Here is a 26,591-nt window from a genome sequence, read left to right as displayed (position 1 = left end):
TTCCATCAGTTTTTTTTAAAGTGAGATTATAATACTCAACAATACAATTTATTATCTTGTTATACAAACAATACATTAGGATTTGCTCAAACAGCGCTTGTCACTATTATCCATTCATGTAAACACTGAAATGTGTGTCGGATATTTGCAGTCCCCTTTTATCTCTGAGTTGCTGTTGTGAAAAACATGTGATTTCTGTGCTTTGTGAATAATGTAGACCAACTGGAGGCGTGGGGAAGAAGTTGAGATTTAGGAGATATTCAGAGTCTAATTCAAGACTTATTTGTACTATGGGAATTTACATATAGATTGCGCTCCACTGATTTTTTTTTTTTTTTTTTTACATATCTTTTGAGACCTCTGATCTTTTACAGTAGACAATGAGTTACACTCTGGAAAGTATTTAGGCCAATACAAAATTAAATTTTCAGAATTTAATGATATTAAGTATTATTTCAGGTACTTGTACTTCACATATGTAAAGCCATTTCATTTTGTAACTCTAGTCCAATACATGCAATTTGATTTTACTTTACTACATTTATCTTAAAGCTGGTGGCTTGGTTACTTTATTGATTCATGTAATCAATTAAAAAATGATCGTTAACAATATTTAATAAGATACACAGCAGTATATTGAGTACAGTAAGACTCACTTTTACAGATGCAGCACTAAAGATAAACTAAAACCTAAATGTAATCGTTATTGTCCAAATAATATATAATAATCTGAAGTGATCCAGTCTGCATCGTGTTTTATTTTTTGACTCTTTGAGTTAAGAGATAAATCAGTTGGCCAATATGAGCATTTTGGATTTTGCATTTAGGTTTGCAAATAGGAAAACTTTCATTTTGCAGAATAAACAATGAAGAGAAGACTTGCACTTTTGTTAAAATGTGTTGTGTTGTTAATTTTCTTATTTCAAGTTCGATTTACTTTTCACTTATAGTTTATGATTGAACTGTAAAATATCAGGACTCTATTACATTTCTGTGTCATAAACGTTTAATAACAACATGTTAGGAATCAATGCCAGTTTCTCTGACATATATACATCAGCCAGTATATCAGTATTAGAAACAAAAATTTGCCCCCAAAAACTGTGTCAGGCTGCTCATATATCTTAAAGTTGATATATTTGATGACTTTTATTTCTAAGTATTTCTACAAAGTGGTTTGACAACTTAATAAGAAAGTGTTGAACCTTCACCTGCTCCATGGACGTGTGTGTTGTGGTAGTGTGTGTGTAGCTCACAGTGTGTCGTGCACAGTGTGTGTGTGTGTGTAGCTCACAGTGTGTCGTGCACAGTGTGTGTGTGTGTGTGTGTGTAGGGCGGTGGCCGCTGAATGAATGATCAAAGCCTTTTAAATGGTTGATGGGCGGTGCGTGTGCTGTATTTACCCGGGGCGCCCCGCCCTACGACACGGATAGAAAAGTGACTGAGGGCCGGTGGAAGGATGAAACAAGTGGAGGGAGATGTAGCAGACAGGCGCACTAACACCACCACCAACACCCCCACACGCGCTCCACCTTGTCGGCTTCATTGCTCTCACTCTCCGCTGTAGCATCCTCCCTTTTTTTTTTATTTGATTCATTTTCTTAGCTTAGCAGCTCCGGATTAGATTTGATCTGCGGCGGTGCACCGGGAGCTTCATGGCCGCGACACTCGCGATGAGCGGCGGCGGGCAGGAGGATCCCTTCTACCCGCTGCAGAAGGCGAGCCTCCCCGCTGTGTTCCCCCTGGAGGACTCGGCGCTGTTCGGCTTGGACTGCAAGATCCCGGAGGAGAAACCCGGACACATCGACTACACGCAGGTAAACCGACCTCACACATGATTACACTGATGTTTCATTGAATGGGCGTGGCAGACTGGTCTGTGTGGACCCCGCTGGTGCATGTGTGTGTGTTTGTGATGTTTTTCTATTTTGTTCGGCCTCCACATTGCAATCGAGCGATATTTGCTCCTCATCACTATGGAGCGAGCAGCAGCTGGACGCGGATCCGAGTCTGCAGGCGCATTCGCCGCATGTTTGCTGCGCCGTGTGCCGGGGCCAGTTGGTCACCAGTTGTCCCCTCCCTCCCCTCCTGTCCCCTCACCATCGCACCACCCCGACAACAACTGACTCCAGCCCCGGTCAGAAAAGGTCCCAGCAACTCCTGTCCTCCCTCCGAGCAGGAGAACTTGCAGATGAGAGAGGTCTCTGTAACAGCTGGTGGGATCAGGAGCCCAGAAATAGACAGCCCATCCCCAGACTACCACTGCTGCTGCTGCTGCCGCTGCTGCAGAGCACAGGGAGCCATGGGTGTTTCCCCCATTCCCTTTCATGTTGCTGTTTCATCCTCTGCTGCGGGGCTCCTCCAACTTTCACAGCACTCAGGTCCGACAGGTCTATGGAGTTTAGAAGCACCAGTGAGGAGGAGGTTGTTCGACACGAAGTTGTTTACCTGTGTGAACAGCTGTGATGTGCTGTTATCACATGCACAAATGTTCCCTCCATAGGTTGCAAGGGTTTATATCTGATTCTGAATTTCCACCAGCACAGCCTGATCCTCAGCTGCTGGCCCCTTGCAGCCTGATGGGTTTTTTGAGTTCAGCCTTGCAGGCAGAGAGGGAATGTGGCAAGCGCCTATTGATGACTACTTGATAAATGTTTTAGTGGTGACTGTGCTATCAAACCTTTTGTCTTCTCAAAATAGCGCCCCCGGAATAGTTTCGCGTTGGCTCATGAGATGCGTTCGCATTTTATTCAACCAAAAGTTGACTTTAAAAGCAGAAGATGATCTTGTTTCTTTTCTTGTGTGTGTTTTCTCAACAGGTAAAATGTGAGATGGAAAGATATCTCTCCCCTCAGCCTCTCTCCCTTCCACCTCATGCAGATAGCCAGCAGAAGTCACACAGAGACGTGGATCACTTCTTCACCGATGACCACGGTGGCGCTCCCTACACGCTGAACATGAATCTTTACCTGCCCGAGGTGGCCTACCTGAGGATGGGCTTGTGTCAGCAGGTGCGGGCCCCTCAGCACCAGAACCACACAGGTCTCACCCACATCAAAACAGAATCTGCCTCCCCGTGTTTCTCCCCCAACCTACAGCCGCACTGCCCCAACACTTCACCCTCTGGTAGCTGCGGCACATCTAGTCACGGCCCCGGCAGCATTGCAATGGAAACCTCAGCCATAAACATGACGATAGCGGGGTTACCAGACTTCACCAGTGTTTTCAACCAGTCGGGAGGCAGCCATGGTGGCGATTCAGTGCCAGAGGTGTTTGTCAAACAGGAAATGTCATCACAGTTCGAGCCACACGCTCTGCACCATCACAACGACGGCTCGCTGTTTCAGCTCCTTAACTCTGGCTTGGATCATCCCCATGGCAATGGTATGGAGGCTCAGCATCAGCAGCATCATCGGCAGCAGCAGATACAACACACTTCCACTTCCACAATCCACACACCTTTCCATAATTTGCCGGTAGCTTCTTCTGCATCTCAGCAGGAGCAGACTGCCAAGCCCGTCTACTGTGGCCTGGGAGGGGAGGCATACACACATCCTCATCCTCAGGCACACCCTCATTATCTCCAGCAGCAGGTGCCCTACCTTCCGCCCTCTCCGCCCAGCTCCGAGCCCGGCAGCCCTGACAGGCACAAGGAGCTGCTCCACACCATGTCTCCTCCTCCCTCGTATGCAGCCACCATTGCCTCCAAAATGGCAGGTAGCACCCCTGGGCTCGGACCCAGCCCGGGACCCGGCAGCTTAGCCATGCCCCTTAACACAGGTCCCACACCGGTCCCAGGCCAGGCTGCAGTCCTTCCCCAAACCCCTGCAATAACCCCAACCCCAACCCCAGCTCAGACCACTGTGTCTGTCCGCTACAGCCGGAGGAACAATCCTGACCTGGAGAAACGACGGATCCACCATTGTGATTACCCAGGTTAGAACAATAACACACGTCTGCCACTGTACGTGCATGCTGATTCTTGTCACTACTGTGTTATTTTTACACTCTGCTGCGGTCAGGTGAATCTCTGGTCACTCACAAGGGTCAGCTTTATGAAAACCAGTGTTATTTTAAGACACCCCTGCATATTTTTGAAATTATACGTTGTGTTCTGAAGGACTTTTTCTGGCCTATGAGTCACGATACGCACCGGAGCCACAGCAGAGAATGTGCTTCTCTGGAATCCGAGTATTTTGGCAACGGAGTCCATCAGTCACTGTCTTGACAATTATCTGTGTCCATGCTCATTTAATATTGCACATCAAACTGCTGCAGCCGCGAGCACTTGTACGTTGTTGTGGCTTTAAAGTCAATTCTGGTATGCTTGTGGAATGAATTGTGTGTGTGTGGGTGTTTTAATTACATCAATGTTCTGCTTAAGTAATTTGATTTGCTTTTCCACACACACACACACACACACACACACAAACACACACAAACACACACACACTCACACACACTCACACACTCACTCATATTTGCATACAGTCACATTTGAAATTGTTTGTACAGACATTTTTTTCATCTTGCTCACGCACACACACACACACGCACACAAACATACTGCAGCTGTACGATGTGCAGCTACTTGTAGGATATGTAATGTCAACTCGCCTGTGGCAGCGTGTAAAATGGGCTTAAGCGGAGCCTCCTACAACGTGTTAGCACAAGTATAATTTCTTTCGTCAAATGAAGTCGATGTGTCACATCCACACAAGGACAGATCCACACTTTACCCAAAGTGTGTCGGTGTATCTCCTCCCGACAATTCATTCAAGTCATAATAAATGTCTTTTTAAATCGTTAAAACTCCTCAACTTCCGCGTCAAACTAACAGGTGCAGTGAGCTTCTTCCAAAAAAGCAGTAATTCTTTTTTTAGTAAGTAAACTTAACCAGTTTTAATATGAAATCAAACTGTGTTGACCACTTTCCAACACAGTCACATGAACCTTCTCAAATTTAGAAAATGTGTTAGACCCGTTTTCGTTTTTCAACAAAACAAACATTTACTGTATGTCTTTCCAAACAGCCTCTGTTCTCCATTAGTTCACATTTCTAGCATACCACAGCTCAGTTTATTGGGCAAATACATATCTGGCACATGTGAATTATTTGGATTTGGATTGAGCCCTCTGTTTGTGCTTATCTCCCTGTCTGTCGTCAGGCTGCAAGAAAGTCTACACCAAGTCGTCCCATCTGAAAGCCCACCTCCGAACTCACACGGGTAAGTTCACCTTCATTAATGCAGTTTTTCTAAACAGGACCCCTGTGAAAAAAGAAGAAAACGACGCTGCCCACGCGACTCATATTTCGGTATCTGTGCTGGCACCGTGTTGCTAGGCAGGGTGTTGTGTTCTTGGCATGTGTGTGTAAATGTATCCTACCCCATTCCCATCCTCTGCCCAATATACTATTCCATCAAAACAGGTGGAAGTGACACACTTCTGCCAGGGGATGACTCTCGCACTATGTGGTCAGGGCAAGACATGTGGAGCCATCTCTCTCAGGATCTCGTTGCCTGGTTAGACATCGATATTTAGATGTTTTGATGCACGGTTGGTTGTTCGACAACTTAAGTATATACGAGATCTGTCTGAGACAAAAATTTGTTTGTATATAACAAATTAATGGATTTCCACGAAAAATTTGGGTGCAGATCTGCTGTCTTTAAAATTGCAAGCCGGGGTGTTTTTTTGACATTTCTACTGTTTTCTCAGGAAATAATTCTAGATGAAAACAATCAGGCATATTAAGGGAACCGATATCTGAGTGTGTGAAATGTGGTGCAGCTTGATTGAATTTAAGGGGACTGTTGCTGGAGGTATGCACACCACTGAGTGCCATTCTTTTCCTTCTTTCACATTAGTTTTGGGCCGGCATAGTCAACAAACAAGCGTTTGGGTGTCGGAGCCCCACCTCACTCCAGCTAACAAAACAAAGCTTCTGTTGATATCCATCTATCAATCCCTCAGTCATCACAAAGCTCACACTCACCTCGATCCAGAATCTGTTCCATCTAAATGAATCTGAACAACTTGTTCACAGCATTTTTGTGGGTGTGATTGCTGGCATTTCAGCACTGGGAACATGACCCGACAATTAGATCTGGCGTCATTCATGCAGCAGGGCGATTGTGGTTATTGCAGTTATTACAGACCACAAAACGAGAACACAGCACGTAAAAAGAGGGATGTCGCAGCAGCTTCTGTATCCTCTCTGCCTTTTGTCCATCACACTTTGTTATTTTCTTCCCTATATTATTTCTATCGCTTTCATTCATCTAATCACCTGCTTTTTGTGCCACTCTTCCTGCACCCACCCTCATTTCTGTCTTTGTCAGTTACTCATTCTACTTCTCTTATTCAGCTGCTTAAATGCACACTCATACACACACTCATACATACACTCATACACACACACACTCATACACACACTCATACACACACTCACACACACACACACACACACACACACACATCCACACACACGTCCACACACACCTGTCAGTAATCTGTATGAGATGATTCCTAATGCGTTTGGGCCCCAGTGGGAGTTCCCACTCTAATCTCCATCAACATCCATTACCCTGATTGTTTGTGTGTCTGTCTGTGTGTGTGTGTGTTTGTTTTGTGAGAACTGAACACTCCTCTCAGTTGTCTCTTTTCTTTTTCCCGTCCGCGTGCTTTCATCGCTGTCATTGTTTTCAGTTTCAGGTGTGTTTGTGAGTTTGGCGACACTGTGGTTAAAATCCTGACGGGCTCACGGCGTTCGTTTTAGAGACGCTGCTTGTTTAAAGATTGTTTCACACAAATGACAAAAAAGATAATGTTTTGTTTGTCGGTTTTTATTCGTCCATGTTTTGAGATATTAATCTTTGTGATTTCTGCTTCAACTTGAGCCTCTAAATATGATATTTTAACAGATTTTCTTCCCCCAGAAACAAACCTGTAGTTAGTCTGAGAAACACAATACATTTTTTTGAGATTTGATTAGATAGATGTTAAAAACATCCAAGAAACCAGAGTTTCCTTTAGATTCCTCTATAAATTGCTCTGTCGGTGCTCCCAATTAAGGCACAGAGAAGATTGTAACATCTAACTTTGAAAAATGCAGATAAAAAAGAAAAGAGACAAAAACTTCCAAATGGACGTATTTCATAAAATATCTCTAAACATGGCCAAATTAAATAAAAATGATTTTCACAGAGTCAGACCAGAGTTTAGTGCAAATTTTAAACAAATCTTTTTGTAATATAGTCCCAGGGAATGTGGACAGGTGGTTGTGCAGGTTTTGGGCCTGTGACAGAGACCTGTGTGCAGCTGGCACTGAACGAGACAGGTCGCCAGAGTTTTCACAAAGTGCCTGCAGCTGAATGTTACTGGAATGTGACAAAGAAACTTACTACATCTTTCAGAGACACACACACACACAAAAGCAAAGGCAAACAATACAGACAAGTTGTCCGTGGGAAACTTGTGCAGTGTTCGTGTTGGAGTGCTTGATGAATGTCTGCCAATCTTATGACTGTTTATGTTGATAGACAACTGGACTTTTCTGTAAAGCCTGTTTTCCTAGTCACTCCACCCAACTGTATGAATCATGTAACTCAGGGAATTAGTTCAAGTTTTAATAATGATCAGTGTAATCACAAGCATCAGAACCTATAATCACAGACTGATACCACCTGCTCTGACACAGATCATGTGATCAGGTAAAGAAGTTCACCTCTGAGGACAGCAGCACTCATCCTGTCTTTCTCTCTCCTCTCTGTACAGGTGAGAAGCCGTACAGGTGCACGTGGGATAGCTGCGACTGGCGCTTTGCGCGTTCAGACGAGCTGACGCGTCACTATCGGAAGCACACGGGCGCCAAACCCTTCCAGTGCGTGGTCTGCTCACGCGCCTTCTCCCGATCCGACCACCTCGCCCTGCACATGAAGAGACACCAGAACTAGTAGCATTTCCACAAACATCACAAAAACACAAGCACTATCCTGACACGCATAAAACACTCACTCCATCTCCCACAACTCCAACGTTACGGGCTGCGTGACACAAAGTTCACTGACACCACAGCTCTTCCTGGTGCTGCTATCATGTGCTGAAACAGTACGATAGCCTGACAAACGTGTTGCTCTTCACCCAGCGTGAGATGATGTGGAGGTTTTAACGTAGAAAGATGTGGGACGGATGAAGTTCCTGGTTCTTTCATCCCCAGATACACTTATTTTAGAAAAATGGTAGCTCCAAAACGTGTCTCCAGTCCATTTGGACTATTTTATGTGACTGGAACGAAAAGCACTTACCACTCAAATCTTTGACATGTTTTTCTCTGTTCTAACATAGAACTGGCTTCATTTGTTTTTATAAAGGAGAAGCTTTTGTTTGAAAAACTAGTCAAACCAAATCTTTGTTTACTCCGTGGTTTGTTAGTTTGTTTATGTACCTGGAATAGCCAGATTAATTTTTTACCAAATCATTTGATTTGCACTAGAATTGGTGTTCAACGTCTGAGCCTTTTTGGCCAGACGCGTCTCTTCATCACCACTGGAACAATCATTATCACGACTGGACTGAATCCCGCCAATCATTACTGTTCAGATATTAAAAATTGAAGGCATTTATTACTCTGGAGAGAGGGAAGATAGTACAGGGAAAAAAACGAGGGAGGGGTGCAGATGTAGAGATTGAAAGATTTTTTTTGATTTTAGAGAGAGAGGAGATCTGAGGACGACTGAGAAACGGAGGGAGGTGGATGGTTGCTAAAGAGCAGCAATTAGGTGATGAATTATTCAGATTGTGTTTGGATGGATTTCCAGCCAGAGAAATCTAAGCAGGGACACGTCCTAGAAATCATTCAGTTAAACAGAATTGACTGTATTTGATGCACAAGCTTGAATTAAGCGTTTTGAAACTCGATTACCGTAGATTTCTCCTCATTTACTCCTTTCAGACGTTTAACCAAAGCATAATCTTCATCTACACCTTATTAAGTGCCTCCTCCTCCTGTTTTATGTGTTTCTGTTCAGTGGTTGCAGAGCTGTGATCAACGTAGGCAGTCCTTCAAACACACATGGTGCTGTTTTTATTTGTAAAAAAAAAAAAGGAAACATGTATTAAATTACAAGGTTTACCCATCAGTTATTGTAATTTTAACAGCTCAGTTCAGGCCACTTCACAGACATGCTGAATTTACGTGTTACTAAAATGACAGTCGGAACTTTCTCTGAGGGTTTTACGCTCCCGAACTCTGTAGACAACTAATTTGCAAACGCAGCTCGATCAGTCAGTCGAACGTGGATTTGTGGTTTGTTAAAGGATAGTTTCACATTTTAATACCTACATGCTCATGTGTACATGGCAAATGTGTTTCTCTCAACCACACTGGCCTTAATTCCTATAAACAGATTCTGCAGGTGAATCTGTAAGCGAGGGACAAGATTTTGGGGTCTTCTGATTTCTGTTTTGAATTTGACCAATCGTGTTTGAGCAGGATTTATTCACACACAGAAAAGAGAATAGTCAGACTGTTGTCTACACCAGAATCATAGGTCTTCTTTCAGTGAACACATATACAAATGAAAAGCCAATATTGGGGGAAAAGTTCAGCAACTCTTCGCAGAGCCACGATTTGCTTCACCACAGGAAGCTAAGGTTTTATTCGCCTCCTTACCTGCACTGATTGGCGTTGAATGAAAAGTGAAATATTTGCAAATGTGTGACCAGGCCCTCAAATAATAATACGGGGCTCCATCATTCTGAATCAGACTCATATTTTTCACTGTTAATCTTATGAGTGCGAAATTTCATCTTTGAACTTCATCAAAAAGCACAAGGAAGGAATCTTGTACTGAAAAAGCGCGAAACTGTAAAGAAAAACACCATTTTAATGTACATATGAGCATGAACATGTATAGATAAATGTAACCCTACCCTTTAATATAACCCTCTCTGTTCATTTTTGGTGGTGTGGTGTAGCCTGAACTCATAACTGTACTTGTTCATTCACTGCAGGTAACGTTAAGATAATATAGCACTGTAATGTATCATGGTAAATCTATTTATTTGATTGTGTAGAAGTGGGGGTTGTGTCAGATCCACCATCTTTCTCCCCAGCAAAAAATGCCTTAATGTAAATATATGCACTGTAAATAACTTGATTTAGTTTGTTTTATTTTTCCTCTTTTTTATCATTTTGTAAAGGGCAAAATGAGGAAAAGGCCCCGCCTCCAAAAATGTTTGAGCCTTTTTTCTTTTTGTTTCTTTTTCCTGTTTAAAAGATATTTTGATGCCATTGTTTTATATATTGTCCTTCCAGCAGCTTATTTTATAAATCCTTGTTTTTTTGTTTCGTAGTAAACGTTCCAAAGACAAAAGTTGTTTTTTCTTCAACTGAGTGAAGCCGATCCTAATAAAGTCAACTGACACTTTTACAGAGACGTGCTGACATTTATGTGGAATTTTTTTTCTCACAATGGCAGAATTTCATGGCCTGAGGAAGTATGTGTTACATACTGGGTTTTATTTTGAAGCATTTTGTTTTTGGAAGAGTAAGCCATGCTGTGCAGACAGTGTGGCATCTGTGCAGCATTAAAACAAGCCTCGTCAGGGCCTAAATGAAACAAATGAGACATAACCGCACATAATCTTTTAAAAATCTAGACGGGGTTTTATGTGGAAGTGCTGATCCTCTGTGTCTGGGATTTTCTCCGGTTGATCCGAAATGCTCAGAAATGTAAGTTTCTGGGGGAAAACTGCAGAAGATGAGAGGGTATGGAGGGGAGGGGAGGCGCTCATGTCCAGAACCTGCAAGTAACCTGCAGCACCCTCGCTGATCAACAAACAATAGTTCTTTGATATCCCAGCAAGACACAATGGACAAGAAAATAAATCTGACCACCACTCTGGGACCAGAGGGGGAATCCCACTGCATTGAAATGGCCGTACAAACATGCGCACACGCACACACACACACACACACACACATACAGACACAGACACACACACACACACACACACACACACACACACACACACGGACACACACACACACACGGACACACACCATATGTTCTTGGTTTAAGTCATAAATGTGACCCGGGGTCTCTGTTGTAATCTACCTCAGATGTCAGAAAAGAGGGAGGTGGAGGAGAGAGAGTGAAAGAAGTGAAATGCAGAACAATCTAAACAAAAGGATCTCTGGGGGGACCCAATCAACCACTTCCGTCCTCCTACATCTCCTCTCTTTCTCCTCCTCCTCCAGTTTTCTTATTTAATTTCATTTTTTTTTCTCTCTTTGTCTTTCCATGCACCGTATCCCTCCCCCCCTCGTCCTCCTTCTCCTCCGCGGTGGAAAGTATTGTATGAAAGTCCAGGGGCGCTGCTCTGTGGGTCAGAGTGGAGACTGTTCTCATAACCTGCGCAGCTCCTCATCTTTTCCCCATTTTTAATCATGCACCTCGTCTCCCTTAAGTCCTCTCTGCTCCACCTTCTCCTCCTCCTCCTAAAACTCAGGAGGAGAAATTTCATTTCTTCTTTCTATCTTCTTAACTCGATTCTCTCTCTCTCTCTCACCAAGTCTTCTAAATTATACAGAATGTGTGAATCATGTATAGACTTGTACTGTTAATGAATATTTAAAAAGTAAAGATCTCACACACACACACACACACACACACACACACACACACACACACAAACACACACACACACACACACACACACACACACACACACACACACACACACAGTGGTGATGAGTGAGTGGGAGCTACCGGTTCATGTTTTGGATCAACTAAATTAATGTCACACATCTGGAAGGAGGCTCCTGCTCCACCCTCTGCTGTGCTGCGTTGGTGTGATTCCCAGTTTCCCTTCGTGTGTGTGTGTGTGTGTGTGTGTGTGTGTGTGTGTGTGTGTGTGTGTGTGTGGTTGTGTGTGTAGGTGTGTAGGTGTAATGTTTCCAGTGATCCTCTCTTGGAACAGACCACCCACTCAGAAGACCAATAGAGTGACCACAGGGAGCCCGGACAGACACACACACACACACACACACACACACACACACAAACACACACACAAACACACACACACACTCCCTCCAAAGTCAACCCTTCCCAATATTCTCAGAATAGAACATGTTGTTATCAGAGATTGAAGAGATACCACAACAGCTGACGCGCTATCACAAAGTTAAAGATAATATCAGAAATCGAGGAGGGTTTCATTCCAAGACACTGCGTTTATTTAAAAAATGTTGCTTCAGGTGAACGGCCCAGTTGTTAGAAAGTGTGAGAGGTCTGAGCGCAAATATCAGGGCCAGAGTTCATTCTCAATTATGTTTTCATATATAGAGAACCACTATACAGGGGTTACAAGCTAAAAGTTGACCAAAATTCTTTTAGGGCACATTTGAGAAATCATGCTCAAAAGGCCAAAAACATGATTTTGGAGGCCACCGGGATCTTCGACCTTTAAATTCCAAAATCAAATTGATTATCTGTGGATCTAAGTGAACATTTGTGCCAAATTTGAAATTATTCTCTGGAGGTGTTCTTGATAACAAGGAATAACATGACCCCCGTGACTTTTACCTTTGACCTCCAAATTATAATCAGGTCATCCTTGAGTCCAAGTGAATGTTTGTGCCTAATGAAATGAAATTCCCTATGGGTGATCTTGAAACATCACATTCACAAGACCATGAGGTCACAGTGATTTTGTCCTTTGACCACCAAATTCTTCTCAGTTCATCCTTGAGTCCAACGGAACATTTTTACTAAATTTGAAAAGATTCCCTGGAGGTGTTCCTGATATATTGCCTTCACAAGGTTAAAAAACTTGACTTTTGACAATCAAAATCTCATCAGTTCATCCTTGAGTTAAACTGAGCGTTTGCACCAAATGTTAAGAAATTCCCTTAAATCGTCTTTGAGATATCGTGTTCACATCAATGGGACGGAGAGAATCTGAAACCATAATGCTTCCAGGCCACTGTCCCCTTTTCAGAAATATAAAATTGAGAAAGCTGCATTTGAAGTTCACATACATGGTTTCTTCTTTGCCTACCCATCATACCCCTTCACTCCACACAAGCCAGTGAAGTTCTTGCCAACTGAGGCTGAGCAGGTACAGGACGGTTTGTTCACATGATGAAGTTTAAAACTCTGATCAACAAATTTCTCTCGATGGTTCGGCTGACACCTTGTTCGACAGCTTGCTGCAGCATGTGTGTGAATGGGTCAGTTTGAGGCAAGTACTGAAGCACTTTGGATAAAAGTGCAACACAAACGCAGCCCATTTTACTATTTCACTCAGCCCAACATTAGCCTCGACTTAAGATCAATTATTAACAGGAAGTCAGACCCCCTGAGGCCCTAGGATCACTTACCCTGTGGTTTGATTAATTGCAGATTTGTTTTTGGCAGTATGCACCAATAAACCAAGTCCACTGATTTGAGTGTTAAGGTGACCCCTGAATTTTTGGCTAATCGTAATCTTTTCTTTTAGAACAGGCCCCTGAAGCAGTCGGCTATTAGGAAGCTGTGAGTGATTCGCTTTATTGAAGACAATTTTTATATTTCGGGAGAAAGTAAATGTATTTTCACAACGATTATTACCAACCCATACAACTTGATTTTAAATTCTAGTAGAGATCTCAAAGTTTCCATCTATCCATCATTATTATCTATGCCGTTTATCCTTTGAGGGTCGCGTGGAGGCTTGAACCAATCTCATTGGGTGAGAGGTAGGGTACCAGACTATCACAGGGTTGAACATACACAGACAAACAACCATTCAAACTCACATGCACACCTATTGTTCATTTATGCTAAATGAACTGTGTTTTTAATTGACCTTTGAGTGTTATCAACTCCTCAAAGCGCTTCACAGTACAAGTCACATTCACCCATTCACACACTATCACACACTGCCGGTATAGCCGCCAGTGGCACTCTGGGCTTCGGTGTCTTGTTCAAGGACATTTGTGTAGCTGGAGATCAAACCACCAACCTTCTGCTTAGTGGCCAACCCACTCTACCCCCTGAATCATAGCTGCCCTTTTTATTGACAACTCATTATCAATACAATACACCACTTCGCTTCACTGATCTTACCTCAGCTGAAATATACTCTCAGTAAGTACAACACATAAAAAGTGAGTCAGCTTTTGAATGGAAGTGAAATGTCACTTTTCCCTCAGTAAGATAATGAAGGACAATATTTGTATTAAAAAGGAGGACAGGTTTTACGACTCCAGCCATAATTTAGCTCTCTGTTTTTCAATTGGAAAATACTTGAATTAAATAATGACCTGAGCAGCCAAATGCTCTTAAGCATTTTCAGCTGCTGCTCTTCGGGGCTTGAGTCTTGTTTTATTCACAGTCACAAGTTGTTATTAATCTTTTTGGTCACTGCCTCCCCATGTGAAGCATAACACAGTTTCAACATTACACCGCAGTGACTAATAAGAAAAAGATGACGAGTCCCATAAACTGTAAACCAACGTAATAGTCTTAGATCAACACAGTTCCTGATAAAGAACTCAGAGGAACCATTAAGTCCAACTCCGGCAGACGTGCATTAAGATAACCTCGAGCCACCCTTAGTATAATATTCCCTGGGTGGGTACCTCCACATGTAAAATGAGTTCAAAGGTCAAACACATTAGACTTCTCTCCATATCAGGCAAATATCTTTGCACCTGCGAACCCCTCATGGTGACACCCTGAGTGGGCCTTCAGCGGATACAACCCTTTGCACTTGACGTGTGGGGGCGGAGGCCTTTTTGTGACTTCTTATCGTGGTTTGTGGAGAGAGAGAGAGAGAGAGAGAGAGAGAGAGAGAGAGAGAGAGAGAGAGAGAGAGAGAGAGAGAAGGGTCTGCAGGCTGGTTATTGTCCACACACACACAGACACACACACACAAGTTGTTTGCTCACTGTTAACTCCTCAGCTGTTACTGAACGCTCCCTGACCAAACAGCTAATAGTTTCCTCTTGTTTTCTCAGCGTTATGGTTTCACAGATTAGAGGTGGTGAAGCACATTTTTGTTTGTTTAGTCAGAGTTTATTATCACAGTAATCTCACAGGTTCGGTCCGGCATGATGGTCAGATGTATATAAAAACAGTATATATGCAGAATCTGTAGATGAGGTGTAAGATTTTGGGGCCTTCTGGTTTCCGTTTCGGGTTTGACCAATCAGGTCAGCAGGCTTTGGTTCCCCTGCGGTAAACAGTCCACATAAAGAGCAAGGGAGGCGGAACACATTGACCAAACCAGACTTTTTAATTTATCAGCATTCATATGCAGATAGCTGGTAACACAGATTAGTCAAAATGTTGCCTGGAGCACCTACAAAAGCTATCACTGTTTGGGTTTTCCTTGGAGAAACATTCAACTTGTGTGTTTGAAGAAACTGGTTGGACGGTAAACAGTGTACAACAAACTGACAAGTTTTGGTCTGAGCCAGAGCTGATACACAAGCTCGACCAATCACGGGTCAGTCTTAGCTGTCAATTGTGACGTTTCTGTTTTTTATAGCATCAAATTTATTATATCCAAATTTATTTGACAAATGAATGCTTAAACAAACAGTGTGATACCTAAAATAAAAGAAATCATCTTTGAAAAATATTTATTTTAAGTCTACTTTGACTTTTTTACTGCCCCATCCAATAACATGGGGGAGGCAGGATTTATGCATCCAGCCACCAGGTGGCGATTGCCACAGTTTGGTTTTACTCTTGGGAGCCATCATGTCACACACATTCCACCTATCTCCGTCTTTGAAGATATGGAAAATCACAGTTTAGGGAATATACAGACTATGAAAACAAGAGTTTTTCTCAAACCGTCTGTTATGCCTTGAATTCATGCTTGTGATTTCTACTAACAACTTATCTTGATTTAAAAATGTTAAATAATCAGACTGATCTCGACCTTTGCAGGCACAGCACCACATGTGGCTCTGCTTAATCCTGAAAGTGTGTTTCCTCCTCCAAAAAGCAACGTTAAACCTACATCGGTTCCTCATTCGATTAATCAGAAACATGTCATCAGACATCGCAATGTGTAAGTCATCAGATGTTTATGAAAGGGAGAGTGTGTGTGTGTGTGTGTGTAGAAGGAAGACGTTCTGTTATTACATGCAGTAGAAGGTCAATGACTTGTCACTCAGTATGAACACAGTTGACTTGAACCTGCGTCGAGTGTCTAGAGTTTCATTCTGAGGAATCGGTTTTGTTCCGTTCAAACTTAAAGCTCCATGGGGAAACTTTTAGTTCTTGTCATAACAAAAGAAACTCTACAGAAAAAATAAAATACAGTGGTTATTGTTAAGTTTGATCCTTCTTCTCTGTAAGACATGTATTTCCAAGGTCCAGATGAGAGAGGCATTGTTTAGAATAATGCACCAAAGAGACACGAGCGGGGAAACAGGTCAATTTTAATCATGGGAGAGTTGAAGGGTCAAAAAAGAACATGGTTGTTTTTGGGAGTTATTAATCCTCACCAGTAATGAGCCATTGTTTTCTAGGGAGTAGAAAATATTGAATTTTTCGATATCCAAAAGACACAAAGCAATAAAAGTATTTGAGGCATTTTATCAGTTTTAACCACAAGTCTTTGTTTTAATATTTAAGATGAGATGAAAACGTCTTGCCATTTTAAAGTTCAATAAATCATTTTTTTAATGTGAAATCTACCTGCATGAGTTCTTCTTTCAAAAGCTGCGTTGGCTAAATCAAAGCTCGACGTCTCGCTGTGGACCTTTCTCTCCCACAAACAAACAGATGACAGCCTGGCGACGTGCCAGAGCTCCGGAGTCATGTCGGGGATCGGTGGGTTCATCCACTTTATGTGAGGCCTGAAATGTAGGTGAGGTTTCCTCCCACAGTTCAAACACACACAGGTTGCATATGGTATATTAAAGGGAAGCTGATGTCTTCATCTGTAAGTATCAGCCCTGAGACGATAAACAAGGTGAATGTTTTTTCTATTTAATCCTGGCCTCGACTGAGGTAGTTTCAGCTGTACAAGTGTTCACCCAAAGAACTAATAAAATAATTTATTACACATCCAAACTATGTAAAAAATGGGAAATTTTGTGCTGGCGGTGATCTCTTGTTTAAAACGTTCACTATAATAAATTCTTCTCAAATCTGAAGAGCCGACTCTGGGTATTTTCCCCGTCGGCCCTGTGACAGACAGCTCGGCCTGTTCTCCTGGATACACGTTTCCCTGCAGCCAGAAAAGAAAGAGGTTTAAGAAGCTGAACATATAATCATCGTATCTTCACTGGGTGCGCCTGAGGACGCACGAGCCAAAGAGATCGGGACCCAATGGCATCAACGGGAGGCGACGAGAATCTAGATCGAGATCCAGAAGGAAGATTGACAGTGCTTCATATTCCTACAGCACATATATTTCATCCTTCATAAATTTGCTGCTCAAACAGGCCAGTTGACTGAGAACACTTTGTAATTTTAAACTCTGGCCTGGAGGAGTGTTTGCAGTGGGAGAAAGAGGTGCAAGCATTCAAACACTGTTATCCAGGACCTGTCCAGTGTCCAACACACAGCCATGACGCTTTATATCCAGCGACTCTGTGTATTGGAACAAATGTGTGTTCAACATTTCATTCAGAATATAAAGCAGCTTAACAAAAATTACATCAACTTATATAACAGGGGCAGAAAACTGTGAGAACTGTCTCGCTGCCACCATATGCAGTGCACACACATGCACCCTCTGACAGACATGTAGTCTCTTGTAGCACAAGGATAAGCACATAATTCTAAACATAGATGTTACATAATGAGGAAAACGTTCCTTAAACTTGTTATAACCTGTCTGACCAGATAGTAACCTGTGTAAATAATAATCTGTGTGTGTGCGTGTGTGTGTGTGTGCAGCAGGTTGTATAGTTTAGTGGGTGGACAGCCGTGCCAGATCTGCTTTATGAAAAGAATCAGCCTCTCTCTCTTCCCCTTCTCATTACCCCCCTTCCCTCCTCCTTTCTTCCGATGAGATAAAACATTATCCTATTATATGACGAGGGCCTCTCTCATGCCTGAATCCCCCTGCTGCAGCCAAAATATCCCCTAACACCTACACACAGTCACTGAACACATGGCTCAGATACACACACACACGTAAAGAGGCTAAGAATCACACATCCCCTAACTCTCGGCCCCCTCCTCCCACCTCTTCTCTCTCTCCTTTCTTCTTTGGCAGCTGCGCGTCATTTTAACTGCGTCCTATGAAACCTGGTATTCATAACCGCCGCTCATGATTCCACCCTCGAGTCCCACTAACATCATAATGGTAATAGTTTAATCTGTATGGTCCTGACCCCGTCCTGTTGTTTAGACGTGACCTGAGTGGGAGAAGAGAGGAGAGAGGCTCCCTCAGCGCACGTACACACACACGAGCACACACACACACACACACACACACACACAAAAAACACACAGTACAGACAGTACAGCTGGCAGCCATTGTCTCCATGAGAAAGCAACACCCACCCACCTATCTATCTATCTATCTATCTATCTATCTATCTATCTATCTATCTATCTATCTATCTATCTATCTATCTATCTATATATCTATCTATCTGTCTGTTTATCCATCCCTCCATCCATCTGTCTATCTATCCATCTATCTATCTATCTATCTATCTATCTATCTATCTATCTATCTATCTATCTATCTATCTATCTATCTATCTATCTATCTATCTATCTATTTATCTATCAACCCATCTTTTAATCTGTCCACTCATCCTCCCATCCACACATGTATGTATGAATCTATCTATCTATCCATTCATCCATTTGGGGCGGCTGTGGGTGAAGGGCAGAGTAGTTTCCTCCAACCAGAGGGTCAGCAGTTCAATCCCAGTCTTCCCCATCTGCATCTTGGACAAGATGCTGAACCCCGAATTGTCCCTCATAGAAAAAAAAGTGCTGCTAATAGATGCAATGTATAAATGTGTGTGTGAATTGGTGAATGGCAAACTGTACTGTAAAGAGCTTTGAGTGGTCATCAAGACTAGAAAAGTTCTATATAAATACAAACCATTTCTATCTATCCACCCATCTCTTCATCTGTCCACATGTATATATGCATGTATCTCTCTCTCTCTAGTCTACAGTACGGTAGAGTGACTCAGGCAGAGAGAGAATAGTGAGTCACGGCGGAGCAGCAAGCGTCAGGAAACATGACAGACAAGTGTCAGATCCCCTCACACACATGATGCCACCTGACTGGAAAACGACTACACGAGGTCTACAGAGAGTTTCTCCACACCCTCGTGTCAAGAATATCTCATTGCTGCCGAGGACTAATTAGCGTTTTCTCTTCCTGCAGTGTCAGAGGTCCAGCAGCCAGCAGCTCTTATCTGTAGAGGTTTCTTCTTAGAGCACGAAGGCTGTGTTTGTTCAAGTCATAATTCATGTCAAAATTAGTGGCTGACGTTCACCAAACATTTTTTTTTGAGGCACGTGGAACTGTGTCGCAACAGGGTAGCAGCCACAGTGTGAAAAGAAACACACAGGCCCAGGTTAATCATTGTAGATCAACTAGCATCAACTCCTTTATTTGGTAAATACATATAAAACCACCCAAACAAAAAAAATAAAGGCCCATTGATAAAATGAGATTTCACTCTTTGCAAAAAAAGAAAAGAAAAGCATAGGACTGTGCAGGTGACACATCGTGACATGACCCTGACCTCAGACTGCAAGAAAACCATAAATTTGATTACTATTCACTTATTCCACTGATTACAACATAATGCATACAGTAGTGTGTGTGTGTATGTGTGTGTGTGTGTGTGTGTGTCTGTGTGTGTGTGTGTGTGTGTGTGTGTGTGTGTGTGTGTGTGCAGCGTTAAGAGCTTGATTGAAAGAGTGTGGGCTGAGAATGTCATAACCTTGCACACATAGGATGGGTGGAGACTGCAGACATTGTGGAGACAGAGGTTATAAACTTGGGAAAGACTTGGGTAATGTTTTACAGTATCATTGTGCAAAAACATACATCTGAGCGTTGTTTACATTGCAGCTGCCATCAAGTGCTGTGCTTATGGGTAAAAATATTTATTCACAGAATTTACATTGCAAACGTTGGATACACCAGCGTTCAAAAGTTCGAAGTGTTCTCATTTAGATTTGTTTTTCTTTTTTGAATATTTTTTGCTGAGTGGCTGATTTAAACTGCCTCTTACTCACTTACTCAGCAGATTCATGTTTTTCCTGTGTTCATTACGAGATAATACACAAGCTCGATTAAAGATGCAAGCTGAAACACATCGGTCTTGCGATACAATAGTTTGCTCTTCAAACAAGTTTTTCCGGAGTCTTTGGCCCCGAGTAGTAAATCAATTTCACCTCTGCAAGAACACTGACTGACGGTTGCTTCATAATGCAACAACAAAAAAATCTGCCTTACAATAAGTTGGACACGGGCAGAAGCTCTGACGAGATTCCATGAAACCCCAGCTGCACTCTTCACACAACAGTAAAAATTCTTCACAGCAAAACAAGAAAACAGGCTGTTAGTTGCCATAATTCCTCGTGGTTGTTTCAGGAATTTTAAATATAAATTTAAGTATAAAATGATGCTAGTTTCTTGTAGAAACATTCAAGTTAGTACATCTACTCAAGTAGATTTTTCAGGTACTTGTATCCTACTTGAGTAATTCCTTTTACTACATTACTTTAGACTTCTACTCCACAATATCTTAGAGGAAACATTTTATTTTTTACTGCTAAACATTTATAATACTTTTTAAAACTATCTTTAAATCAGATCATGGTCTTTCACTTTGAGAGCAGGAATTATGGATGTGACATTTAGTGGTTGTAATGCTTCCACTCAGAACTCTGTACTTGTGCTCAATAAAATCCATAAGTTCCCAGATTGGGATCAATAAAGTAAACAGCTCCTGCTTGTGCTTAGATTTGCTCTCAAACTGTACACTTGCACTCAGATATTTTGTTACCTGGTTTCCTGCGCTCCAGCTTCAGCTCTCCTCCTTGTGAAGGAGGAAAAAAAACAATAATAAAATTTACATAACACATTTAGTTACTTTGCAAATTCTAAATATTATATGATGTAAAAATCATGGTCATATCTGACCCCCAAAATTTAGTTTTGTTTTCATTGCGATCTGACACATAAAATGGATAGGTTTTGCATATGACCAAATCAGCTCGCTAAATTTACATTTAGAAATGTACACATTTATTACAATACAAACAATACAATGCAAAACAGTGAGGCCCTAAATTATGAGTATTTGACAATAAAATAACACATGATTCATTACATAGGATTATGAACTCGTTTATTTTTATGCTTTATCTTTTGACAGGGTATTTCTACTGCATGCACATTAACTAAAACATCTGAGTACTTCTCCCACCACCCTTTCTAGCTTGTTTTATTGTAAACAATAAAACTACGTGGCTCTGCAATACTAAATAAATGAAAGCCACTCACTCTAGACTGTAAAAATGGACTCATAATATTTCTCTTATGAATCACATTGTTATTTGGGATTATGGCTAATAATTGTGGTGGTTGCGTAAGCCCTGCAGACGAGTCGCAGGAGAGCGTCAGGCCTGCTGCCCTCACCGTCACTCGTTCATCCCGTCCCCCCCCGACTTCTACTTCTCCCTATCACACACAAACACACTCATGCTCCACCACACACAGTCAGAGGCAGAGATAATATTTTCACTGTGAGCTTCTTGAACTCTGCAGATGGGAAAACGGCCTCTTCCCGGAGTTTGCTGTTTGAGTTACCTCCAGTTTGAGGAAGTTGGCCAGTCAGTGTGTTACGGAGCATGTCGTCAATAAGTGCAAAAACAATTCAATTACACAGCCTCACTTTGGTGCTTGGACCAGTTCTCATGCATTTACCCTCAGAGGATGACCAGTGAGCTCATGAGGTCACTGACTGAGAGAGTTGTGATGTGCTGCCCTCTACTGGTGTTGTCTCTCCTTACATCCACATTGTAATAGGCCGCTAAACAGAACATTGTATAGTTACATCAGTTTTATTGATTCACTAATGGCTGTGATGATTTATCAAACTGATCATATCACCAGGCTGCCCTTTCACATTGTGGAGTGTTCAAACTCATCTGTCTGTCAGGGTTGAAAAAGCTTTACACCTTCTAACATCATATAAACTGAGTTCATTATGGTTGCTGATAGAAATTCAATACAAGTCCCTTAAAACACAAGAGAGGCTTTTGTAGCTGTGATTTCAGGATCTTTCTGATTACAAGGCATTAACAAGGGTTTATATCTCTGAGCCATTTACCCACCATGCATCTGAGGGCAGCCTGGGATCCTCTCGTAGTCATTTCAAGCTAAGGTTGGTTATGGCACAAACACTGAGACAAACCCAGTCATGCATTCCAAGTGTAGTTATTTTTCATTTGCAACTTAATTCCCTGTGCAGCAATATGTACAGTGTAGGCCTGATTTTTAAATTTAATTAAGTAAGAAGGAAAGAATACAAAAAAATAATACTTCCAACAAAAACTAAAAAAATAGTTAAACTTGGGTGAAACACAAAAAACATACCGAACACTCTTGTGGGTCCATATTAGTTCTGAAAAACAATTAAAACATCATTCATCCCATGACACACTCAGCCCCCCTCCAACTCCACCATACTTGGTGCCTTCCCCCGGGAACCCCTGCTCATAAGCCGATGGGACCCTCCGGCTCTGTTTGCGCAGTCCCGGGCCTGACAGCGGAAGACACGTGCAGCAGAGAGGAAGCAGGTGACAAACAATTCATCGTCTTTGAGAAACAGCTTTTAATAATAAATAAAATGATTCAAGTCGACAACAGCCCCTGTGTGCTCATTTTAAAATGCATATCATGTATTCAATGACCCCTAAATGTGTCCTGCTGTGTCGGACAGACATGAACACAGACTTTGAACACACTTAGTCTGATGAACATTTTTATGTTTTACGTGTCTCACGTGTGGTTTTGACAAAATGGCGGTGGTAACCTTTTTAACTGAGGAAACACAAACCAGACTTTGTTGTTCAGCTCTGGATTAACACGAGCAAATGTTTATTTATTTATTTATTTTTTCAACCGGAAGCATTGACTTGTTGTTTTCTGTGTCAGAGTCCAGCTTCATGGTAATTCATCTTTTAATCAAGTCCTTGTTGGTAGAACTGAAAGGGAATGAATTTGTTGTTTTGTCACATTGAAATGACTGAAAGTGCGTTATGTAAAAATACATATTATTCATTTGAACCTGTTTTGAAAGGTCTTTATAAACAAAGTTGTCTTATGTCTTATATATTTTATGTGTACTATATAATTATACAACTTACTGTGATGGTCTGACATGTCTAACGTTCCCCCCAAATGTTTTATTCACACCTCCTGTGGTTCTGTTTTGCCAATCAGATTCTGCTCTGGACTGATCCCACCCCTCTAACTTTAAACGTGGAGAGTGAACTAATGATGGCACCACTTTACCAACCGCCATTAAACATCAGAAGAAGAAGAAGATGGCGCCCACCTGTGGAGAGGAGTGTGTCACATCTGTTACATCGGGTCTGTCTCCAAACTCTGCAAACTTAACTGAGGCTGTGAACATGAAGACATGAGGCCTGGTGCTGCCGGTGAGTCCATCTTAGATCCTCACTTTACTCCCTCCTCTCAGATCCTCACTTTACTTCCTCCTCTCAGATCCTCACATAACTTCCTCCTCTCAGATCCTCACTTTACTTCCTCCTCTCAGACCCTCACTTTACTTCCTCGTCTCAGATCCTCACTTTACTCCCTGATCTCAGATCCTCACTTTACTTCCTCCTCTAAGATCCTCGTCTCAGATCCTCACATAACTTCCTCGTCTCAGATCCTCACTTTACTTCCTCATCTCAGATCCTCACTTTACTTCCTCTTCTCAGATCCTGTATGGATTTGTTTGAGAAGATGTTTCACTGGTGGAAGAAAAGCTGAGCTGAACATAAAATGGTTTTGTTTTGGAAAGAGGTCTCACTCTGCACACATTTGAGACACTGAATGATTTGAACAGATTTGTATGTTTGGTTGTTGATCTCTGAAGTTTTTTAAAATTTGGTTGTGATCTCTGGACTATGTATGTTAAATACACATTTCTACAGCTGTCGCAATTTACATGTTGTTAAAAGAAACACTGAATCATGAAGGCTGATGTTTTTACATTGAAATAACCTTTGATTAACATTGTCTCAGTGGACATTGTGTCCTCTTTCTTAAACTGTTTTAGATTCGAAGTTGATTTTATGTCACTGCTGTCCTCCACATGAGTCCCCATCATTTGCAACAGAGTCAAGAACTTCTCCAAGAGCTTTAATGGAGACACATTTACACAACAACCTTGTACAACTCGTGGCCACACACATTTTATAAAATAATTTGGTCCGGCACACATCAGTTACTTTTACACATTTTACTCAACCCAATTTTAACATCACATGCACAAACACGCACACATCATTCTGAGCCTGAAACTAGATTTCACTTCAACGTTCTGCCATTACAGAGCAGAACCATTTGAAGAGAAAGAACTTCTTCTGCTTGGACATTACAGTTTGATCTGGGTGTCTGCTAGTACTGATATTTCTTTAAACTTTAACTTCTTTAGTGTTTATTGGCACAGCTCTTTTAATAGTTAACTATTTGGTTGCCGAGCCATCATCTAATTCTACTATTATCTTACAGTAGTTCAATAGCACCTGTTACGGTTATTTAATCCATTTAGTGTTCGGTTTATGATTGAAGTATGTAAATACATTGTACAGCTGTTAGTAATGAAGCCCTGAGGTCAGCCACTTTAGTTCTTTATCACATCTACAGCTGATCTTGTTTATCTTTTACTGTGTCACTCATAACGACAGCAGTGAAGCACTGTACAGAGATGGCACATCGGCACATTACACCACATTCATGGACATCATATACACAACGTCATCACCACAGAGCCACTGACAGTGAGTGTTTTTCTAATAATATTTTGATGAGCAGCTTAAGATTTTAGATCATCATACGCCTGACAAAACTTGATGAAAGATAAAATATGTCTGTATTTCCTTCCCATCTGCGTTTGTTTACTCCCATTAGTGCGTCTGATACAAATGAATGAGCATGAATGAAATGCATCTGTCAACTGTTTGTAAAAAGAGAAAAGGTATTTAGAAGTAACATAATGTTTTGGGGAAATTTTTTTTTTTACATTGTTGTCAGGCAAAATTTGCTGTTTCAATTTCAAACATTCAGATTTTCGGAGCCCTTGCACATGAAACCGAGTTTTCAGAAATGAAACCGTCACAGGGAAGTTTTTTACCATTATCATTTGTGATGTGCAGATAAAATTACCTAATATGCACAGTTTTATCTGGATCTGTGCTCTTGAGATGAAACTTGAAAACCAGTTGCAGTAGAAATGAGTCATTGCAGCAGAGGAACAAGGTCAAAGTCTGTTTAAAACATCCTCAGCATCTTAATCTCTATAGAGGCAGTGATTTATTCCTCGAGCCTTTCTTATTCACAGCATGCACGACAGGAGTTCACCGTATTCATTTTGTGAGGACCTGTTTTCTTAATCTAATCTGTTCTGTATTCACATAAATTAAAAATCGGAAATGAACAGAAAAAAAAAAAAAAGATCTGGTTCATCAGAGCAAACTGCACAGAATAAATAAAGTAATAATTATCCTGAAGTATAACTCTCCTCTAAATGAACTAAAGCCTCACAGGAAGGAACCTCTGTCCTTCTGTTACATGTAGATGAATACGAAGAGGCCACGAGAAGCCCCTCGGTTTCCTCTCCTGGAGTGACAACAATTTTACCTTATCACCAGAAAAACTTCAAATACCCTTTTTCCCTCTCTCTCTCTCTCTCTCTCTCTCTCTCTCTCTCTCACACACACACGAATTTGTTGCTAAGTAACCGTGGCCTTGCAGATTCCCTGCCGCATAATTTCTTCTCATTTGTGATCTGAGTGTTAGAAGCACTACAGAAACTCTGTGGATGTCACACACACACACACACACACACACACACACACACACACACACACACACACACTAGGTGTGACACCTGCAGAAATTTTGCAGGTTCATTTTTTATTCATGAATGACGGGACAAATTAACTCTAAAATCTGTTGTGGCTGTTCGAGCAGTCCAGGCGTTACTTTGCTTCGAAGAGCTGTTGTTTTTGTGATACACATTTTTATTTCTGCTTCACTGTGATGACAGCATCTATGTCCCTGACTCAGACTGCAACACGCAGCTACATAAGCATGTTCCAAGGTCTTAAGTGGAGAAACTGGTTTGTCTGCCTTCGTGTGATGGATTTCCCCTTGAGTGAAATGTAAATGTTGATGTCATGGAAACTGGTGAAACCAAATGGAAAATTGACTGTCACAAGTATCTGTTGCTATTTTAGTAATCTCCTAAATATCACTGTAAAGTATCCACTGATGTAGTGGAAGCATTTTGATGAAACATCATATTTTATCTCAGCCAAGAAGTTTATGTTTTCAGCCTTGTC

The 26,591-nt window shown here is 41.7% G+C and overlaps 1 protein-coding gene across 1 annotated transcript; it reads left to right on the top strand.

Annotated features, from left to right (window-relative positions):
• Positions 1-325: 325 nt before the first annotated feature.
• klf5a (Kruppel like factor 5a) lies at positions 326-10,442 on the top strand. Its single transcript, XM_020087740.2, has 4 exons — positions 326-1,817; positions 2,820-3,936; positions 5,169-5,228; positions 7,780-10,442. The coding sequence occupies exons 1-4, from the start codon at positions 1,656-1,658 to the stop codon at positions 7,956-7,958; spliced, it is 1,518 nt and encodes a 505-aa protein (XP_019943299.2). The 5' UTR covers positions 326-1,655; the 3' UTR covers positions 7,959-10,442.
• Positions 10,443-26,591: the final 16,149 nt, after the last annotated feature.

Source organism: Paralichthys olivaceus, chromosome 14 (assembly GCF_024713975.1).
Source record: "Paralichthys olivaceus isolate ysfri-2021 chromosome 14, ASM2471397v2, whole genome shotgun sequence".
In the NCBI taxonomy this organism is placed as follows: domain Eukaryota; kingdom Metazoa; phylum Chordata; class Actinopteri; order Pleuronectiformes; family Paralichthyidae; genus Paralichthys; species Paralichthys olivaceus.
This window is presented reverse-complemented; position numbering and strand designations above follow the sequence as displayed.